The sequence below is a fragment of the Phlebotomus papatasi genome, chromosome 2, assembly GCF_024763615.1.
Source record: "Phlebotomus papatasi isolate M1 chromosome 2, Ppap_2.1, whole genome shotgun sequence".
Lineage (NCBI taxonomy): Eukaryota > Metazoa > Arthropoda > Insecta > Diptera > Psychodidae > Phlebotomus > Phlebotomus papatasi.
This window is the reverse complement of record NC_077223.1, coordinates 91,890,597-91,910,578: the sequence shown is the minus strand read 5'-3', so window position 1 is coordinate 91,910,578 and position 19,982 is coordinate 91,890,597. Positions and strand designations below refer to the sequence as shown.

The 19,982-nt window shown below is 33.1% G+C and overlaps 2 protein-coding genes across 3 annotated transcripts in view; one reads left to right on the top strand and one right to left on the bottom strand.

The window, feature by feature from the left end:
* Nucleotides 1-100: 100 nt before the first annotated feature.
* Nucleotides 101-19,982, bottom strand: part of LOC129802401 (alpha-tubulin N-acetyltransferase) — a 65,052-nt gene continuing 45,170 nt past the window's right edge. For both annotated transcript variants that reach the window (XM_055848178.1, XM_055848179.1), the window contains exons 4-7: nt 12,719-13,081; nt 12,321-12,489; nt 4,958-5,001; nt 101-4,252 (exon numbers count right to left, since the gene is read on the bottom strand). In XM_055848178.1, coding sequence (XP_055704153.1) covers nt 3,718-4,252; nt 4,958-5,001; nt 12,321-12,489; nt 12,719-13,081 — 1,111 coding nt within the window. In that variant the 3' untranslated portion in view covers nt 101-3,717. The remainder of the gene's footprint in view (nt 4,253-4,957; nt 5,002-12,320; nt 12,490-12,718; nt 13,082-19,982) is intronic.
* On the top strand, nt 14,984-17,277 carry LOC129802405 (putative nuclease HARBI1). Its single transcript, XM_055848184.1, has 5 exons — nt 14,984-15,196; nt 15,341-15,646; nt 15,704-15,839; nt 15,898-16,042; nt 16,589-17,277. Exons 1-5 carry the CDS (start codon nt 15,114-15,116, stop codon nt 16,978-16,980), a joined length of 1,062 nt encoding a protein of 353 aa, XP_055704159.1. The 5' UTR covers nt 14,984-15,113; the 3' UTR covers nt 16,981-17,277.

The following is a 19,982-nucleotide window of genomic DNA, read 5'->3' as shown; positions in this document are numbered from 1 at the left end:
GGAATCGATGAAATCTTCCGGCGCCATATCTTTCGATGAATAAATCCCGCCAAAATGCACTGAGAAAAAATACCTAAAAACCGCAACGAAATGAAACAAATTTGTTTAAGTGGAGTCATTTGGAACATTTAATGCATTAATTTGATTATTATTAGCAGAAAATACATGTCATAGAATTACTTGGAGTTACATTCATGCTATCATACTTTCATCTGCGTCATTTTAATCATTTTAAAGCATAAAATCACGATAGATCTTTTCATATGGTGCACTGAAAGGAATAAAAATTGAACATTTTTCTCATCATTTTACCTTATTTTACTTTTTTTTTTGATTTTGCCAACAGTAGAAAAAACAACTACATGGTAATGTTATCAAAAATTGTCTCACAAAAACCAAAAAAAAAAATCAACACTAAATTCTACATTTTATTTTGTGTTGGTGATTAACAGCAAACTTTTATTGTATTATTATACTTTTTTTTAAGTCTAAATATATATCGCAAATATTTGTATCTATTTAAGGTTACAAAACGACAAGATTACGTTATTTTAGTCATATTTTAATGCTCTCATTTTGGAGTAAATAGTAACTGGGGGGACTAATGTTAACAGGTGTGTAAAACAAAGCGCTCAAAAAGCCTGATATACTTTCTCAAAGTATTTTAAAACTTTGTCACAAAACAAATTACTTAGGTATTTACAAACAGGTGATAAACAATTCAACACTAAATTAAACTACAAAAATTAACTGCAATGTAGGATTGGATTAACAAAATTCCATCAATAACTTCCAGGAAACTTTCTTTTTCGAGTTTTCTGACAAAATATTTTATAGAAACTTTGAAGATTTCCTAACCTCAAATCTTGGTATTCTCGATGTTCTTCAAATTCATTTTAAGACTTTTAAAGTTCAAAGAAATTTCTTGGAGAAAACTATTTAAACTATTTAACTATTTAACACAAACAGATTAGAATTTTATTCTCTCACCTGCCATGAAATGCAATGAAAATTTTTAGGTTATGGTAAATCTAACCTTAAAAACTCATTCATATCAGATCAAAGCCAATATCTTTAAATTTTGCTTATTTTTTAGAAAGAGGGATCAAAAGCAGAATCAGTCTGGAATAAAACTAGACAATAAAGCTTACGATTCATTAGAAAAAAATATATTAAGCAAACGCCACTCTACTTTTATTATTTAAAAGTTTGCTTCAAATATTTTTTCACTAGTTATACGCAAATAAAAATACCTTTATTCACATTCTGAGTTAGGAGTTGTTTTTTTTTTAATAAAATGTGAAGTCGTATTGCCCCTAACCTAAAAAATATTTCGAACGAATATTGTAACCTGGATTAATCTAGTAAAACTTTAATTTATAATTTTTCTCGCCATTCTTATCGATTCATTATAAAATTACTCCTTCTGTCCCTTAAAAGTCCTATATATGAGTTTCCGGAGAGTTCCCTGAAAAATGTATGGATACCCTGGGTTCTCCGTTAGTTCCCTGGAAAATGTACAAGATTCCCGGAGTTTCCTGAAAAATGTACGGGTTCCCCGGGTTCCCGGAGAATTTCCTGAAAAATGTATAGGTTCCCTGGGTTCCCAGAGTTTCCTGAAAAATGTATAGGTTCCCTGGGTTCCCAGAGTTTCCTAAAAAATGTATGGGTTCCCTAGATTCCCTGAAAAATGCATGGATTCTCGGGGTTCCCGAGGAGTTCCCTAAAAAATGAATGAGTTCCAGGATTCCCGGAGTGTTCTTTGAAAAATATATGGGTACTCTGGATTCTTGGAGTCTTGCCTGAAAAATGTACGGGTTCGCTGGGTACCCGAAGAGTTCTCTGAAAAATGTATGAGTTCCCCGGATTTTCGGAGAATTCCTTGATAATGGTATGGGTTCCCCGGATTCTTGGATATTTCCCTGAAAAATGTATGGGTCCCTCAGATTCCTGGAGAGTTCCTTGAAAAATGTATGGATTCCCAGAGTTCCCGGAGAATTCCCTGAAAAATGTATGGGTTCCTCACGAGTTCCTTGAAAAAGGTATATGTTCCCCGAGTTCCCTGACCAGATTGGCTAAATTTTCCCGAAATGGTTATCCCTTGTATCTTATTATTTTTTTATTTTTTTTCTGGTTAAGTGAAACATAACCTTGACTTCCAAAAGGAAGTTTCTCCGTTATGAGAAAATAAGCTTCTTTTTTGTTAATTCAATAAAATAGAATATTGGACTTAATTTTTTTAATTTTGTTAATCGCCCTTAGACGTGGTTAGGTTAGAATCCTATTTTCTAACTCTTTTTCTTTTAAATAAAATAGGATGTTTTATATAAAAGCTGGCTAATATTATTTGGAACTGTTCTCTATGTCCCTCAAATGAATAAGATTTGAGAAAATAATCCCATATTTTCGGAAAAATTTTGAAGCTTCACTCGAAGTTTAAATAGTTTTTTGAGGTTATTTTTATCATAACCTAACATTTCGATCTAGCTTTATTAATAAAATAAAATGAATAAATATCAAGTCAAATATTTGATTAGTAACATTCAATTAGTAAGATTGCTTTTCGTCTAATGCTTTTCTGTTTTAATTTAAAATTTATTAGGGTAAAATGGGGTAATTTGTAACAATTTACAATTTGGGATATTTGAGATTCTCTCATTGTTTCAGATGAGCAAAGAGAAAATAAAGACCGCGAAATAGATGAAAAAACAATCAAGAAGAAAAGGAACAGCTTTTCTGCCTTTTGAATCTCTAAAATACTGAGAAAATCTTAAATGTCCCAAATTATAAATAGTTCCAAATTACCTCATTTTACCCTAATCTAATTCTCAAAAAAAGAATACAGTAGACTCTCTTGCTAATTCGGCTAATCGGGATACTTTTTAATTCGGGCAGCAGCTTTGTCAACTTTGACAAAGCTGCTAAAATAGTGTAAAATAGTGTATTGTAAAATAGTGAAAAAAAATCGGGCTGCAGTTATATTTGAAAAAAAAAATTTGTTGACATTTTTCAAGCTTAATCTTGGTTATCGAATGAAGGAAATATACATAAATTTGCATTGGTTTGCCTTACTTCTGATGTCATTTTGCATTATTGGGATTTTTATGACATTTACAGCAAATATGAGTATGTAAAATTTATGAGTATGCAAAGGGACAAAAAAAATCGTTGCATTTCAAAAACTTTGTAGCCTGAATTTCTCGCTAATTCGTGTGACATTTCGGTCCCAAATGCCCGTAAATATTTGTGTCTAAGAACTTAATTTTGTACTTGGCAGAAAAGGTTCCTTGGAAATTCCTTTGGACCCTGAGATGAAAAATAGATTTAGCATTGTTTAATTTGTACCAACCTAATTTATAGCCACGAGCTCTTTTTATTTGCAGTTTTGAGGTTAGAAAACCTGGAATTAAAATTGTTGGAAATCTTTTAAAGTCACACTATTGTCAAATTCTGAAATTATCCAATCTTTTTGAAGAGTTTTATCGGTTTTATCCGGTTTTATCATTTTTCCTTCTTCAAAAAATACTCTCCTCTTTTTTAAAGGTTAGGTTCAACATAACCTCAATATAACCTGAAAAGCTACTTCAAAAATCGAGAATACCAATAAAGAAAATTTCATTGAGAAAAATTAATTTTCTTTCTGGATTTTGCGAGCTTCGAGAACAAAGGGCCCCCAGAGGAAAAAAGAATCAATGGGAATTTTTTTCTTTAGCAAATTCACCACAATTTATTGTGATGGAATTTGAGATCCAGGAAGCCCTGTTCAGTGTGAGATCCTCCAGATCCAGCTGAAATTACGGAAGCAGTATCACTTGGATCTGCTCCCGGACTCCCCCTAACACCCCCAATGGGCCTCCCAATTTTAACCACTCCAAAGCTCTCCGGAGCCTCTTGGTCGAACTCCATCTTGGCCGTGGGAGTAACAGCCATACCCACGTTGAAGGAGAGATTTTTGAGGCCTGTATGTTGCTTGTTGTGCTGAAAATGGGTTGGACGCTGAAATATTGGCCTTTCCACAATTTCCTCAACAGGAGATTTCTCCTCTGCCGGCTCTTCGGGCTCTGGTTCTGGTTCGTCTTCAGCTTGAGGCTCTTCATCAGCTTCCTCCTCTTTGGCGTCAGCCTCATCTTCCCCATTTTCAGCACTCTGAAGTTCCAGAGCTGTCAATTCATGAGCAATCTCCTCAACATGTTGGAATTGTTCCTCATCAACGACCACTTCTTCCTTGTACGGATGATCTAAAGCATATCCCCTAGTGGAATGTCTTCTTTTTACTAAGTAACTCTCCACAAACTTATCTAAACAATAATCACAATTTTCCTTCTCAAACTGAGACTGATAAAAAAAAACATAAATTATACTGATAAAAAAAATTATTCCTTGGGCAAAAAGAACTTCTCTCGTCAGCAAGTCTGATTTTTTTTCCACTTTTGTACAATTTCTTCTTTTGTTTTTAATAAATAATTTCCATTTAGTGCTATCAAATAAATATATCGATAAAAAATTAGAAAACCATTTTTGATAAATAATTTATAAATTACAAAGGCAATTGCGGGCAAATAATAATACATTAGATAGAAAGCAAATTTTTCAAATTCACTCTTCTATCCCGTCCAAATTAAATTTGTCTCTAGATTTAAATTTTTTTTAGCTTTCTACAAGCTGTACACAATCCCACTTCTGAAAAATGTGAGATAACAAAAATTGACAAAAAAAACTTGTGTTTTCGGCTTCTACTGTGAATGTGTTGGGTTATTTTTCTTTTTTTTTCATTTCAAATCAAGTTGCAAACATCAAAATTCTCTGGAAAAATAAAAGAAACATAAATTGAAGGAAAATAAAAAAAAATAAATAAAATAAAAACTCTTATAAGTCATGCATTCGACAGCAAATAAAAAATTAATGAGAGACAAAAGGATAAGTTATTCGTTTGAGAAGATTGATGCGCAAAATTTACCTCTGAGGCTCACTCGGAACTGTGCCAGGACTATTGTGAATTATCTGCAAAAAAAGGGGAAAAAATATGGGGATTATCAATATGAATAATTTTATACAGAAAATAAAATTTATGATGGAAAAGATGAAATAGCCTTTTCAGAACTGTATGGGTATGAAATATTGTGAAGAAATAAATAAATTCTAAGTTTAAAAGATTTTATTTAATTAACTTTAGAACGTCTTAGAAAAAAAATTTTCAAAGGAAAATTTAACACTTGAAGGGTTTAATTTTGTGAAGTTAAAGTGTTTAATAAATTAAACAAACTTTACAATACTTTATTAAAATTATTTTCACTAAATAGAATTTTCCGAATTGTCAATAATTTTATGGTATTTTCCTATTTAAAAAAAAACACGATTAGGAGTATGAAAAGTAAGACTTATTTTCTAATAAATAATCTATGACTTGATATTGCTCTGAAAGGATTAAAAAAATAAATTGAGAAATTATTTTACATAAAATATAAATGAATTTGCTATTTTCATTACTATGTTATTTAGTAGCCTTTCTCTTGATTGACTAGTTTTGCTAAGTTTGCTCAGTTCTCTATTAAATTATATAGCTCAGTTCACTCATTTCACAGTATGCTTTGAGGAGATCAGAGCAAGACAATGCTCTTTTAATAGGGAAATGCATACAAGCTAAAATTTCCTTGATCTAAGCGTCTCCTATTACAGTAGACTCTCACTCAATCGGCTCTTTTTCAATCGGGCGATAAATTTTGTTAACAATTTTCACGTTTAATTATGAAGCGAATTCGCACAAATTCTCTGTAGTTCTTCCTATTTTATCGTTATTCTTTATAATTGAGCGCTTTTTGTGGAATTTACAAAGGCTTTGACGCTCAATTCTATCGCTAAACCGGATGACATTTTGCCCCATATTCCCGATTGAGAGAGAGTCTACTGTAGCTCATCGCAGCTAGATTACTCAGTTCACTATAAGCTCAGATTGGTCTGTTAAGTACCGTCCATAGCTATAAGCAAATATTACATATTACTCAGTTCACTTATTCTTTAGTCTGTTATCAGGTAAGATTGCTTTGTTCACTCATTTTTCATTTCACTGTTAGTTTAAATTGCTCAGTACACTAATTTCTCAGATTACTATTAGCTCAGATTGTTCAGTACGTACAGCACTCTATTCGCTATAGGTTCAGATTACTCAGATCACTCAAATTTCAGCTTTTTATTTATCGGCTCAGATTGCTCTGTTCACTCATTTCACAGCTTGCTATTAGGTTATATTGCCCAGTAATACTCAGTTCGCTATCAGCTATAGATTACTTATTTCAGTAACTTGTCAGTTCGCTATATACTCAGATTGTTCTGTTCCCTCATTTCTCAAATTGCTCAGTAAACTAATTTCTCAGATTGCTATCAGTTCAGATTAGTCGGCATAGTCACTACGTTCAACGCAATATGTGTTATAAGCTCAGTTTACTCCGTTTACTCATTTCTAAGTAGATTGCTGTTTTTTTTTTTTTTTGTTAGTGTGCCATTAGTTCCATATTGCTCAGTATAGGGGAAACAGGGGTAGTAATAAACACGGGGTAGTAGTAAACACTGATTGTTATGTCTATATTACTTGGATCTATGTCGACTATTTAATAAGGAAACAAAGATATCTATACTACTTATAAATTCGTATAAGTCTCGTCCTGTGAAATCTAATATATTATTAAAAAGATCGCAGTGTGAATAAACGTCAAAATAAGTTTGTTCTTTGTAGCGTTTTAACAATTGACGTACATGTTTCATTTGACGTTTATTCGGTTTCAACGGTTCTTGCACGCCTCTGACTTATTTTATTAATTGTTCAGCTTGCTCTAAGTTCAGATTGTTCTGTTGCCTCGATTCTTTGTTTGCTATTAGCTCAAATTTTTCGGTTAACTAACTTTTCAGTCTGTTATCAGCTCAAACTACTCAATTCATTCACCGCTCAGTTCGTTATAAGCACAGATCACTTAGTTCATTAATTTCTCAATTCGCTTTTGATTCATATTGCTCAGTTCAGTTCACACATTTCACAATTCTCTTTTAGCTCTTATTGATCACTTAAAAAATTGAATTTGTTATTAGCTCAGATTGCTCAGTTTTCTCATTTCCCAGAAAATTGATCTGTTCACTCATTTCTTAGTTTTCCAATTGGTTAAGTTGCTTAGTATATTCATCACTTAGTGCGCTATCATCTACGTTACTACTCATTTCACTAATTGCTTAGTTCAGTTAACTCATTTCTCATTACAGTAGACTCTCGCTCAATCGGACGAAAAATTTTGTTGACAATTTTCACATTTAATTATGAAGCTAATTTGCTCAAATTCGCTGCAGTTCTTCCTATTTTATCGTGAGAGTTTACTGTACTCTATTAGCGCAAATTACTCACTTAAAAAATTCTCGAATTACTCAAATTGCTCAGTTTAGTTGATGTTGACATATTTATTAATTCGCCATTAGCTAACAATGCTTAGTTCGCTACCACCTTTTGATTGCTCAGTTCGCTCATTTCTCTAGGTCGATCAGTATGCTCGGTTCGCTATTAGCTTAAATTTTTCATTATTCTCATCGCATAGTAAGCTCGGTAAGCTTGATAGTACGCTCATCGCTTAATTCACCCATTGTTCGATTCGCTTGTTTTACTTATTTATTCCTCCGGCTGTTTTTCGTTCAGATTTCTCTGTACATTCACAGTCCGTACATTCGCAGTATTCCTTTAGCTCAGTTATTTTAACTCAGTTAATTTGATCATTCGCACAATTCCCTATTTTTTGCTCTTTTTTATAAAAACTACAGAAACAGTGACATGGGATTTCCACACCCATCCATAAGTTGATTTTTTTTTATAAATAAGTGTTTTTTTTTTCGAGAAAACTAACAAACTATTTGGTATAATAATATTGCTTTTTTAAATGTCTTGTAGACAAATTGTGTGTAAATTTAATGCCTAATATATCAGTGGCTTTAGATTTAGATTACTCAATTCAAAATTGGTAAAACTAGATTTATGAAAAACCTTTTAAATTTGAAAATTTTGATGCTCATCTACAAAATCCTATTGCGAATAAGGCAAAGACCCTTATGATTTTTTATGCGTTAAAAAGTGACTGCTAATTTCATCGACTGAAACCCCACTAATTTCTTTTTAAAAATTAATTTAAAAAAATCTGCATGCTAAAATTAAAAACATTGAAACGTTTTTAACAACAAATTGTTTTCTAATTCACTCCTTTATAAGAAATATTTTTCTTTTTTTTAGCGTCATATAAAGTCAATTTATATTCAAGTATGAAACAGTTGTACAGAGATTTTGATTATGATTTCATGAATTTTTTTCTAATCTGAAAGGTATGTAGGGGGTATTATGACTACCCCCTATGGAAAAATGCAATTGACTATTTTTAGGCTTCTCTGCGAAGCACAAAAGGAAAAATTCACTTTCTATTTCTTTTTTTTCTGCAGAAAAGACGATCGAAACTCATTTCCATTTTGGTGTGACACAAAAATCCCAATTCTTACCCCTTCTTAAGAATATGTGTCCTCCTTTTAGTCTCTTCTGGTCATTTTCCACCCCATAATATGTCACCCGCAGAATTAGATCATTTCCCAACTGTTGGAAAATAAATTTTTGCAGTAGCATAAAAAAAGTGTAAAATATGTTGGAAACATCGCAAGAATTCAACCTTGCCCAGACACTTTACGTGACTCATTCTATTTTGAATTTTGTTGCAACACCACGCGTCAAAATTGAATTTAAAAAAAAAAAAAGAAAAACAATACGATATTGTCTATAGTGGATTCTTCCATATGGACTCCACCAAGATATTTTTCATATTTTCCCCACCAACAAATTTATTCCGAGGAATTTCAATGTCAATTTATGCAAATTCAATTGCCGGGCACACGAATTCACCAAACACCACACAATCATCTCATCTATTTTTTCTTCTTCTCTTCCTTTTCTTTTCTCTCAGGTAAAGAGTTAAGAAAAGGAAAATAGAAAATTCTAACAGATTGTATTTTGCTGCGGAAATGCTCTATTTAGCAGACAATTTTCCTCCAAAGTTCAGAAAAAGTCAGTGAAAGACAAGGAAATTCAGAGGGATATTTCCATTAGCACCTAATAAATCATCCAAGACAATTTCCTTCTTTAGTTCCAAACATGAAGTTCATGCACGAAAAACTCTTCACATTGAATTTTCCTCAAAGCGCAATTTGTGGATTTTTTTCTATATCGTGTTAAAAATGAACACTTATAATATTCTAGAAACTGTTTTGAAAATGTCAAGAAAATTACATTACGCATTAATAAATTTTATTCAAGAAAAAAATATTGAAGAAAAATGAATTTTTAGGGTGTAAATTTACGTCTTCCATTTACGATTCACATTGAGAGCAGATCAGTCAATCAAGGAGACTATTTGGCGCGGTCAACCGAACATAGATTAATCGGCGCCGAGTAGCCGATCTATCACTTACAGTTCCCTTGCTGACTTTTTATTTATTCAGCCACTGAATTTTTAAAACTATATTTGGTATATTTAAGAAATTAATTATAAATTTTGGATAAAATTTATTGTTTTTTAAAGGTTTTACAATTATCTTTAATTTTATTTAATATAAAAAGTACGTATGATTGCCGTAAGAGGCGCTTTTAGTAAATTTTAAAGAAAAAGTGACTTTGACATGGAATTTAAAATAAAAATGCAAGAACAGTGCATGGATTTGCTCATGAACGTCAATTTAAACTCATTAAATTAACGCAATTGGAATTTTAAATTTTTGTTAAATGGAAGTGGTTTCCTAATTTGACTAAACTTTTCTCATATTTTTAAAGGAAAAACATCTTTTTAACAAACTCTTAACGAGAAAGTGACAAAAACTTTTACCAGAACATAACCTTAAATATTTTGGAGTCTCCATTCACAAATTAAAATTAGCTTTTCATGAAAAATGTGTCTGTTAATAATTTAAAGAAATCGATATTGTGCTTAACTAAGAAAGAAAGTAGTTAACTGCCATTAGCTGCTTGAAATACAATTATGGGGAGACAGCTTAAATTCTTAAATCTCTTATGCCAAATCGACAGACGAACAAAATTAGTTCTCAATTTTTTTTCTAATTAAGCGAGAAAATTACCAAAAAAATGTTTCAGTACTTGAAAGATTTTAAAGGTATTTTAAAGGTGATAAACTTTAATTCTCTTAATCAGATAAGAGGTTAGCAATGTGAGGTTACTCTGAACATAACCTATAAAAATCTGTTTAGATATTTAATGTCAAAACCTGAAAATTTCTTGGAACCAAACAACATTATTTTTAGTCTTTTGTTTGTTTTAAGCAATTTTTATTACAAAAAAGAAAACAAATTCTAGCCATACAATATTTTATTCCATAAGTGGAATCCGAGAACGAGACCCAGAATGGCATTATCGCACTCTTTCACCTGTTAAATCTTTCTTTTTATGCCCTAAACTTGCGACACGGAAGCGTAAATTTCCAACATTACAGCAATATTCTATGAAATCCTCCCTTTAGCGCGTGATCCAAGAGTATAAGTTACCCAGATCCTAAATTTCTAGTGTCTCCAGCGTATAATCCGGAAAGCGAAAATGTGTACCTTCCCTTGAGTCCCATAAATTCACTTCCTGGAAGTCTGCATTTTACAAAATATTTCATATTATATTTCTTTACCGATTGTCCGACTAATTTTTGTTCAAAATGCATCTGAAATATTTCAGAGGAATTTGAGGAAAACATCAGTTCCGTCCAGCAACAGTTGCAGCTACCGAAAAAAAGTACATGCTCGGACAACCTAACAGAGATGGTAGACAAAAATATTTGTTTCTTAGTTTTTTTTTAGAGATAAGAAAATATGAGAACTTAAAAATGTTTGTTTTGTAAGTATTTAGTAACTCCTTAAAAAGTGCTTAGTCGAAAGTCCTTAATTTAGCACTTGGTGAAAATACATTCCATTCCCTTAATGCAAACTACTTAATTAAGGACTTTAACACAGCCCCTTATTAAGTCTCCTTTCTCGACTTCCCACAAAGCGTTGGTGTTTTCCTCATTTTCGTATATTTTTCAAGTAGTTGTATGTCCTACAACTTCTTAGGATAAGTGTGCTAAATTTCGGCATAGTTGCATGCAATCATCAAAGTCTCAAGTTTGAAATATAATATTTTAGATACAAATTGATTTTTTTTATTCTTTCTCCTGAAAGAGTGTTGCGTGGAATCTTGTAAAGAGTTTACCGTCTTTATTTACTCTAAAATCATTTTTAATACATTTTGAAATGAATAAAAAAAGTTCCTTGCCCTTCGGGAATTCTTCCAATATATTTTTCACGTCATCTAGTTTGTCGTAGCTACATTTTTTGTTATTCTTTTGCATTGTATAATCTTTAGAGTACGTAAAATCTAAAAGTTCATGGAAATTCGAGGAACAAAAAGGTGGCCGAAATTGCAAGCTGGCCGGAATTAGGCACACTTACCCTATGTCCTACAACTTTGTTACACCATTGTTGTTGTTACTAGCAACAATTAACCTTACATTAACTGGAGATGTTAGTATACGGTAGACTCTCGCTCAATCGGCTTTTTTTTCAATCGGGCGAGAAATTTTGTTGACAATTTTCGCGTTTAATTATGAAGCTAATTTGCTCAAATTCGCTGTAGTTCTTCCTATTTTATTGTGATTCTTTATAATTGAGCGCTTTTTGTGGAATTTGCAAAGACTTTGACGCCCAAATCTATCGATAAACCGGATGACATTTTGCCCCAAATGCCCAATTGACAGAGAGTCTACTATACAGAATTTTATAGGTTTCTCTATTTTAAGGTTATTTTTAAACATAACCTAACATTTTTAACTAACCTATTAGACAGATAAGAAAACGAGGTATGAAATAATTCGATCTATAATTTCAATATCTTAACTTCACTCATTTTAGAACACTCTCATAAAGTTCCATTTATGCTCTAATTTAAAACTTGTAGCATAAAATAACCTCACTTTTCATTTCGATTCATAACCTCACAAAAACTTTCTTACGCTTTAAAAATCCGCAAGATTTCAAATTCACTTTGTTAATTCTTTCACATTTTAGCAAAGCAATTTCTTAATAAAATTTCTCAGCCATAAATTTCTAGATGAATTCAAGTCATAGAAAATTTATTGATGGGAAATCTTCACATTCAATCACTGCCCTGAATTATCACAGTCTTTCAGATGTTTTCATTCTCATTGTTAGTGAAAATTCTCAGTATATATGGAATAATTGTTAGTCAAAATGCAAGAAAGCGCGAAAATGAAGAAACTTACCTCAGCCATGCTACATCGTGGCCTCTGGGCGGCATATCGTCCAACTGGTGCATTTTGCAGATTGCCAATTGTTGGCATTGTGGGCAAGGGTGACTTCCCATTGGGCTGTTGACCCCTCAATTCAGCCGTGTTGGATTTGAATTGTGGCCCAAAGAGTGATGTGTTAGGACTGGTCAGTAATGAAAGTGAGATACATTGAAGATAGAGATGATTGAAGCACAAAATTAATCACATCGCGCCGTTAACATATTAATTTGATTCAATTAAGCTTTCTTCAACTCAATATTGATCAATTAGTGTTGCGCATAATAATGTCGCGACGAAAGCACAGAAAAGAAGCATCAAAGAATAAGGCAGAAAGTTTTTGCTTTTTGCAGAAAAAAAAAAGAATCTCTCACCTGTTGGTGAAATGAAGTTCAGCACTTTCCATGGAAGAATTATCTCTTGATTGATTGTGATCGAAGAATCCTTCGTAGACAACAAAATTATTCATCTGTGGAATTGTCTGGATGAGACGGTAGTGCTTCCTCAGGAAACCCACCAACTTGTCCGACGGACGATCAATGGCCAACTGCTGTGGCTGATAATTCTCCTGGTCCAACATATACTGAAAGAGAACCTTCCCGAGACCAGCTCGCTGTCGCGACTCATGAATGTAGAAGTCGAGGACACAGGGCGCGTTCACCTTGTGCGTCTCACCATCAGCATCGAATACATATAAGGATTTGACGCCCACCTTAAGCAATCCCGTCACGACGCCACTACAAGAAAAATCATTTCTTATATAAAAAAAACACACCACCAGACTGTGGAAAACCCACAATTTTCTCCATTTCCCTGCGCATATAAGTCTTATTCTTTTATTACTCGAATACCTCGTGGAAAAGAGTCACATACAGAGATTGAAATCATCATGAGGAGGGAGTATTTTGGCCGACAAAACTACATTTTTCATCACCCCATAGGAAAAATTTTACTAGCAGGACTTTTAGCGAAGGAGGAAAACAGGCTAAGGAATTTTCACTAAAACCTTGATTTTTTTTTTAGTACAACTTCCGCAGTTTGGATGCAAATCTTTCAGACAGATCTCAATAAAAATAAAATTTATCCTTTAATCGATATTGTCAAGATTAAATACAAGTTTTCTCGTCTAAAGGACCTCGTTTAGTTTCGACGTAGTTTTGGTACATAAAATAAAGAGAAAATAATGTAAAAATTAAGCATTAAAAAATATAAAATGTTTTCTTAAACCATTGAAAACAAGATTGAGAACGGTGACAGGAAAATCATTCTCAAATTTTCGTAACAGAAATGTTATTTTTAAATTCCAGTTATTTTATTATTTGAATTTTAGTTGGATATTCTTTCCTGTAACCTAAAACCGTTTAGAAGGAGAATAAAAAGTGTATTATACATTCCATTTTAGTCGAGACACACTAGGGGGATTATAACAAACGCCAAGTTAATTTTACTTCAGGAATGAACCACTTAAAGTTATTATCCAATACACATGGTAAGTAGGAAGTAGGGTGCATTTAGAATAACATAACTACTTCTCAAGCCAAGCTCTGTGATTTGATAGCATAAAAAGCGAAATTTTCCTATACAGCACGATATTTAACTACTTTAACCTACAGAGACAAACAGCTTTTCGGGATAACCGATATTGCATTTCGTTTGCACATTAAGAAAATCTTAGTCAAATTTTATTTCAGATACTTTTAATGTTCAGGAAGTGAATTTATAGCAACATAATTATCATTTCCACCTTATTTTGTTCTGTGAAATATAGTCGGCGCTACTGACTATTAGTTCACATGATTATTGCTTCTGAATATGCATAGACTTTCTTATAATTATGTTTAAAACTCCTAACCCTTTATCAGGTAAGACCATCTCAAGACGGTCATAAATCGCATTTATACTGCGATAATGGGCCAAATTCTCTAATTCTGCACCCAAAGTGAGGTTTTGTTTATGTTATTGTTTCTGGTAACCTGCAAAATCTGGGCAACACTTTAAGTGAGTAAAAATATGACAATTTCTTATCCGGAAGTAAATTTTATCACAAATTATTCAATTTGAGAGGTAAATAAGGCAATTTAACAAGTTTTCCAAACGATATTAGAGTGTTTTCTGATATCAAAAAAACATCAAAATATAACCGTGTCAAGTCCAACAAAATACAAAATAAATTTTTGAAATATCAAGAATTTATCAATTTGGGGCTCTATAATAATCGTTAGCTACAGTTTTATGCATATTTAAGTCGTTTTCGTGTTGTTTTTTAGCAATTTAACAATATTTTTTCACCCAAAACCTCACATTTTCTATGCCTTGTATCCCCTGAATTCCTGGATATTTCCTGTCCGGGTCACTAATAGGCTGTTCAGGGGGCCACAAAAAACTTGATTAGCTACAAAAACTGCTTTCCGGACAACCTTTTTGCACATAAAACACAAAAATATTCCTGTCACAAATAACCTTAAGTTGCTGAAATTTATAAAAAAATCTGCATCATTTAGTACTTCCGAGGACGTCCTCGGACAAACATGGACAAAAAGCGGACAACTGTAGATTCTGTCTACAGACTTTAAATATAAAGCTCTTTTTTATTTAAACGATGTCAAATTAAATTACCTCTTTTTTTTATTTCAGTCAAAAAGTGTTTTAAAATATATGAGTGTCTTTTATTTATTTATTTTAGCTATTTTTGGTACTTCAGAAGCCGGATAATCCACGATATAAACTCAACATATTTATTTTTTCTTTCTGAGGACATTTATCGAAGCAATGGATGAATTACATCGAGGTTATAGAAAGGCCAGAAAATATCTTCGACTGACTGCCAAAGCATTTGAATTGTCTGATGCAAAGTAAATATGATAAATAATTTTGTTATTGCTACATTGCGATACATATAACCTCCCAATCACAGCTGGAGTTTGAAAAATTCGAAGATCAATTTATATCGATTTTAAAAGCCATACTTTCTCTATATCATAAAACTTAACTTGAAGCTTCCAGCGCTTATTTGGCCTTACCAAACCATTAGTGCGACTACTCATAGAGGATCTTACTCCACATGTAAGACAAGCAGACCGTAACACGAAGATCCCGCTAAACCTGAAGGTTCTCGTAGCATTAAACTTTTATTGCTCTGGGAGTTACCAAAAGCGCGTGGGTCAAGATTTTCTTACATGCTTGAGTCAGGCCTCTGTTAGCAGGATCATCAGGGAAATCAGTCAGTTAATTGCTCACAATTTGCTCAACAAATATATCACTTTCCCAAACACGAGAGCCAGTGCTGAGCGAACCAAAGCGGGGTATTTATTTTCTTTTATTTAGTAAATTTATAAGCATGTTAATGTTTTCCAACTTAGTTTTCAGGAGAAATACGGGATTTATGGCGTTATTGGCGTTATTGATGGTACACATATCCGGCTTTCTGGTTTGAATAGAGCTTCGGCTCATTCTTTTTTCAACAGAAAGAGATACTATTCTTTGAATGTGATGATGGTACGTAAAAATATTATATGATTTGCTCAAATTATAATTAATGAGATGTTTTATTTAGGTATGTGATTCTGACTGTTACATCTCAGCCCTTAACGCCAATTTCCCAGGTTCTGCTCATGATTCTCATATTTGGAGAATGAGCGATCTGAACACTTATTTAGAAAGGAAGTGTTACAGCTCACAAAATGACACATTTTTGTTGGGTAAGTATAAAAGGTATTTTAATGTGGTTTATTTTATAAGCGTAGATTTAATGCTCATTATTTGAGAGAGCTTGTAATTTTAGGCACTTTCGGAATAAAGTTAGACACTAAAAATAAATTGATTAAAATTATTAAAACTATGAAATTTTCTCTGAATTTACAATGAACAATATATTTATATTACGTTCAAATATTCAAATTGCTTAGAAGATTTAGAACATAAAATCCATTCAATTTTGAATTTTTTTTTTATTAAAATTGCTTTACTGAAGATGTAGTATGAGCAATTCTTTACAATCTCGTTTAGCAATGATATGAGAACCATGAGCAGAACCCGAGAAATAAGGAAATTATAAGGGTTGAGATGTAACAGTCAGAATTACATACTTAAATAAAACATCTCATGTACTATTGCAATATAGTCTGCTGTATTGCACTGCAAACTTAGAACATTAGTGCTTACATGCAACCTGTCCCAAATATTGAACATATCCGCTCCTGTATATTGCGATAACTAAACAACATCACTATATTCTGTCTTTTCAGGAGATAAGGCTTACGGTCTCACACCTTGGTTGCTCACACCATTAAGAGGAAATCTAAGTCGTCAAGAAAAGGCTTACAATAAATGGCATAGGACCGCGCGTCTTTCCATTGAACGCACCTTTGGAATCTTAAAAAATCGTTATCGCTGTCTTAACGGAAAAGAACGAGCTCTGCGATATAATCCAGAAATAGCAAGCTACATTGTGGCATCGTGCTGTGTCCTACACAACTTAAGCGTAATTGCTAGTCTACCACGAGTAGATGCAACAATGTACGGAAACGACTCTGAAATTCCAGATACTGCAAATGCTCGTATGGCTATGGATGTGTGCAGTATGGGACGAATTGTGCAGCGCCGGATTGTAAATATGATGAATCCTCATCTTGAATAGATCTCCATTTCACATAAAAAAAAACAAGAATTCAAAAAAAAATTATATTTCTCTACTATTACTTCCATTTCTTTTTTTATAATTCAATTTCCAAAATGTTTGTTTTTATTACAAAGCAGAAAGTTCATTTTTAGAAATTCACTGAAACAAAACAAAATGTCATAACTGGCCCATAGAAAACGCATAAGTCTCTTTCGGATATTCAGGTTTGGTTGAATGAAAAATGAAAATGAACGCCTCCTCGCTTTTCCAAGGTTTCAATGCGATTCTTCAATATTTTATTTTCTTTTTCCAAAGCCTGACAACGTTGTTTATATTCCTATAGAGGTTTAGAAAAAATTATTTGTCAGAAAATGTAGGAAATACAAAATTCTAAAATGTACGCAATATTGAACTATAAAAGAAAATTATGTTATGATGAAACATTAAAATTAACTGAATTGACTTTTATAAAGTATAAAAACAGTAATACACACTTTACTTATCATACCTCTTTAGTCGGGGAAGTAACTTTACTAGCAGTGCAAGGATCAGATCTCTTATCATTTCCGCCTGAGAAGGCAAAGGAAATCCTTGGTTCATTATTATTCGTAGTCATTTTTGTGACGCGGCTCGATGTATTGCCAAAGGGAGACCTCGTTTTGCCATATTGTTGATTTCTTTTAATCACAGACTTTTGACCATTATATGATCCACTACAGGACAAAGTACGACTGGATATAGTTTTTACATTAGAAGAACCTGGAATAGGAGCCACACAAGAAGGTTTTGTTGCAGTCTTACAGCTAGAAGAGCCTGGAGTGGGATTCACATAATGATCTGCTGCAGTATTCGCAAAAGACGGGCCAGGAGTGGGATTAGCATAATGATCTGCTGCAGTATTCGCAAAAGACGGGCCAGGAGTGGGATTAGCATAATGATCTGCTGCAGTATTCGCAAAAGACGGGCCAGGAGTGGGATTAGCATAATGATCTGCTGCAGTATTCGCAAAAGACGGGCCAGGAGTGGGATTAGCATAATGATCTGCTGCAGTATTCGCAAAAGATGGGCCAGGAGTGGGATTAGCATAAGAAGGACCTGATGCCTTATTCTCTACTCTATTAATTTTTGCTGTCTTTGGAAACGCCGGAAACGCAGTATTTAACGATTGATTAGCAGGAATTTCATTCGGAACAGAGTTGTCCGAAATTGAATTTTCTTCGTCTGAAGAATTATATGAAAAATTGCTGCTATCGCTTTCTATTTGCGCATCTGCAATTCGATCATGAATCATCTATAAGAAAATAAACATGCCTTTAAACATAGCCGAATTTAAATGCGCAAACATTAATTAAAATTTAAGTTTTACCTTGCTTAAATTAGCATATTTATGATCGTGCACTGCCCCCAACACTGTCGAACAATTTGCACCTTTTTGTAAAATGCCTCTTACGCGAGGAGCAATCAGAGCTATGATACGCTCTTGTCTACTAGTCAGTTGAGCTCCGCTCCCAGGACCACCCCCTGTTTCGTCTACATCTTTCTTAATCTTAGTTGCAGCTTTTTTTGCGTGACTTTGCATTCCCTTCCAGGTTTTGATCCATTCTTGACTTGTTTTGGGTGGCTTATATTTTTCCATCGCATTTAATTCACGAGCCAGCATATTCCAAGCATTATTCTTCTCCTCTTGTTTGTCTTCTGACATATTATGATATTCTCCATTGAACAAACAGAAGTCTTTTTCCATCTCAAGCAGAAGTCTTTCTCTTTGTGCCTGCGTAGCATGCCCCTACAAAGTATGAATTTATATAATAACTCTTTCATCTTTTTTGGGACTCTGAGTACCCAAAGCAGCATATGAATGGTTCAGTGAAAAACAATGTTTTTTTTAATTATTCAGAATTGATAAAAATCCTATTCTTGTGGATGATTACAAACTATAAAGATGTTCAAATGTAAGATATTTTTGTAGGACCTCAATTAGTTCCTGAGCGCAGATATTTTTGATTAAAAAAAGGTGAAATTGGCTTGCAGCATATGCTGCGGTCCGGAAAGAATTAAGGTAAAGGAGTCAGCCCATTTTCGCCATGTAAGCACTTTTTGGCCACCTGAGATAAAACAACCAATTTAAGGCATTCAAGAATAAGTAGTTCAACACTTAGAATATGTTGTACTCTAATATTCTAACAGATTATAACATTTATCAATTATTTAAAATTAATTTTAGAACAAGTGGCTAAAAGTATTGAAAATAATTGGTGAAAATGCATCTTTTTCCAATGAGATTCACTAAAATTCTCGAGACGTATCCTACATATGTAGCTAGATATTGCTTTAAAAAGTATCTTTATACAACAATTACAACAGGCGGCAATGGGGCTTCTCGGAGTGTGACGTTCTTTATGACTGTGGGGTAATTCAAATTACCCCACACTTGTGTGTTTGTCTGTTGTCTCCTGCTTCTAGCAGAGTAGAGGACTTGATGTCGGCAACCCTTCTTGCCATTGACGTGGCCCGTTATTGGGGCAAGACATGTGTAAATTTTATACCTCCACACCACGATTAATAATAATATACAACAATTCACTTAAGTCTGACAAAAAACTTCACATCCTACGAAGCCATTAAAGCTTAAGGATGGCCAAAAGTACTGACTCTACCCTACATGCTACATTATAGTGTCAAAAGAACAAACCTTGTAATTTTTGTCTTCTATGCACGTGTCTGTACTGGAGTCACTATCCCCCTGACGCTTTGTTTTTCTCTGACGTTTGGGAACTGATGATTTGGATTGTCCTCCAGAAAGTTTCCGTGGTCGACCCATATTTTTTCCACCTTTTAAAATATATTTTTAAGGCTTGGAAGCAAGACTGCACCTATTGCTAAGGGTCCGGCTGATGAAGTACCAAAATAATATGTAAACAGCTAAAAATAAAGTAAAATAATAATAAAATCACACTTTTTTTAAAGCACTTTTAGACTATTGTTCTTTTCTAAAATGAAAAAAAAAATTAAGAGGTAAT

Coding starts and splice junctions, on each gene's coding strand:
- LOC129802405 (XM_055848184.1), top strand. CDS start 15,114: ATGGATGAATTACATCGAGGTTATAGAAAGGCCAGAAAATATCTTCGA. Junction 15,647..15,703: donor GCTGAGCGAACCAAAGCGGG/GTATTTATTTTC, acceptor TTTCCAACTTAG/TTTTCAGGAGAAATACGGGA. Junction 15,840..15,897: donor ATTCTTTGAATGTGATGATG/GTACGTAAAAAT, acceptor TGTTTTATTTAG/GTATGTGATTCTGACTGTTA.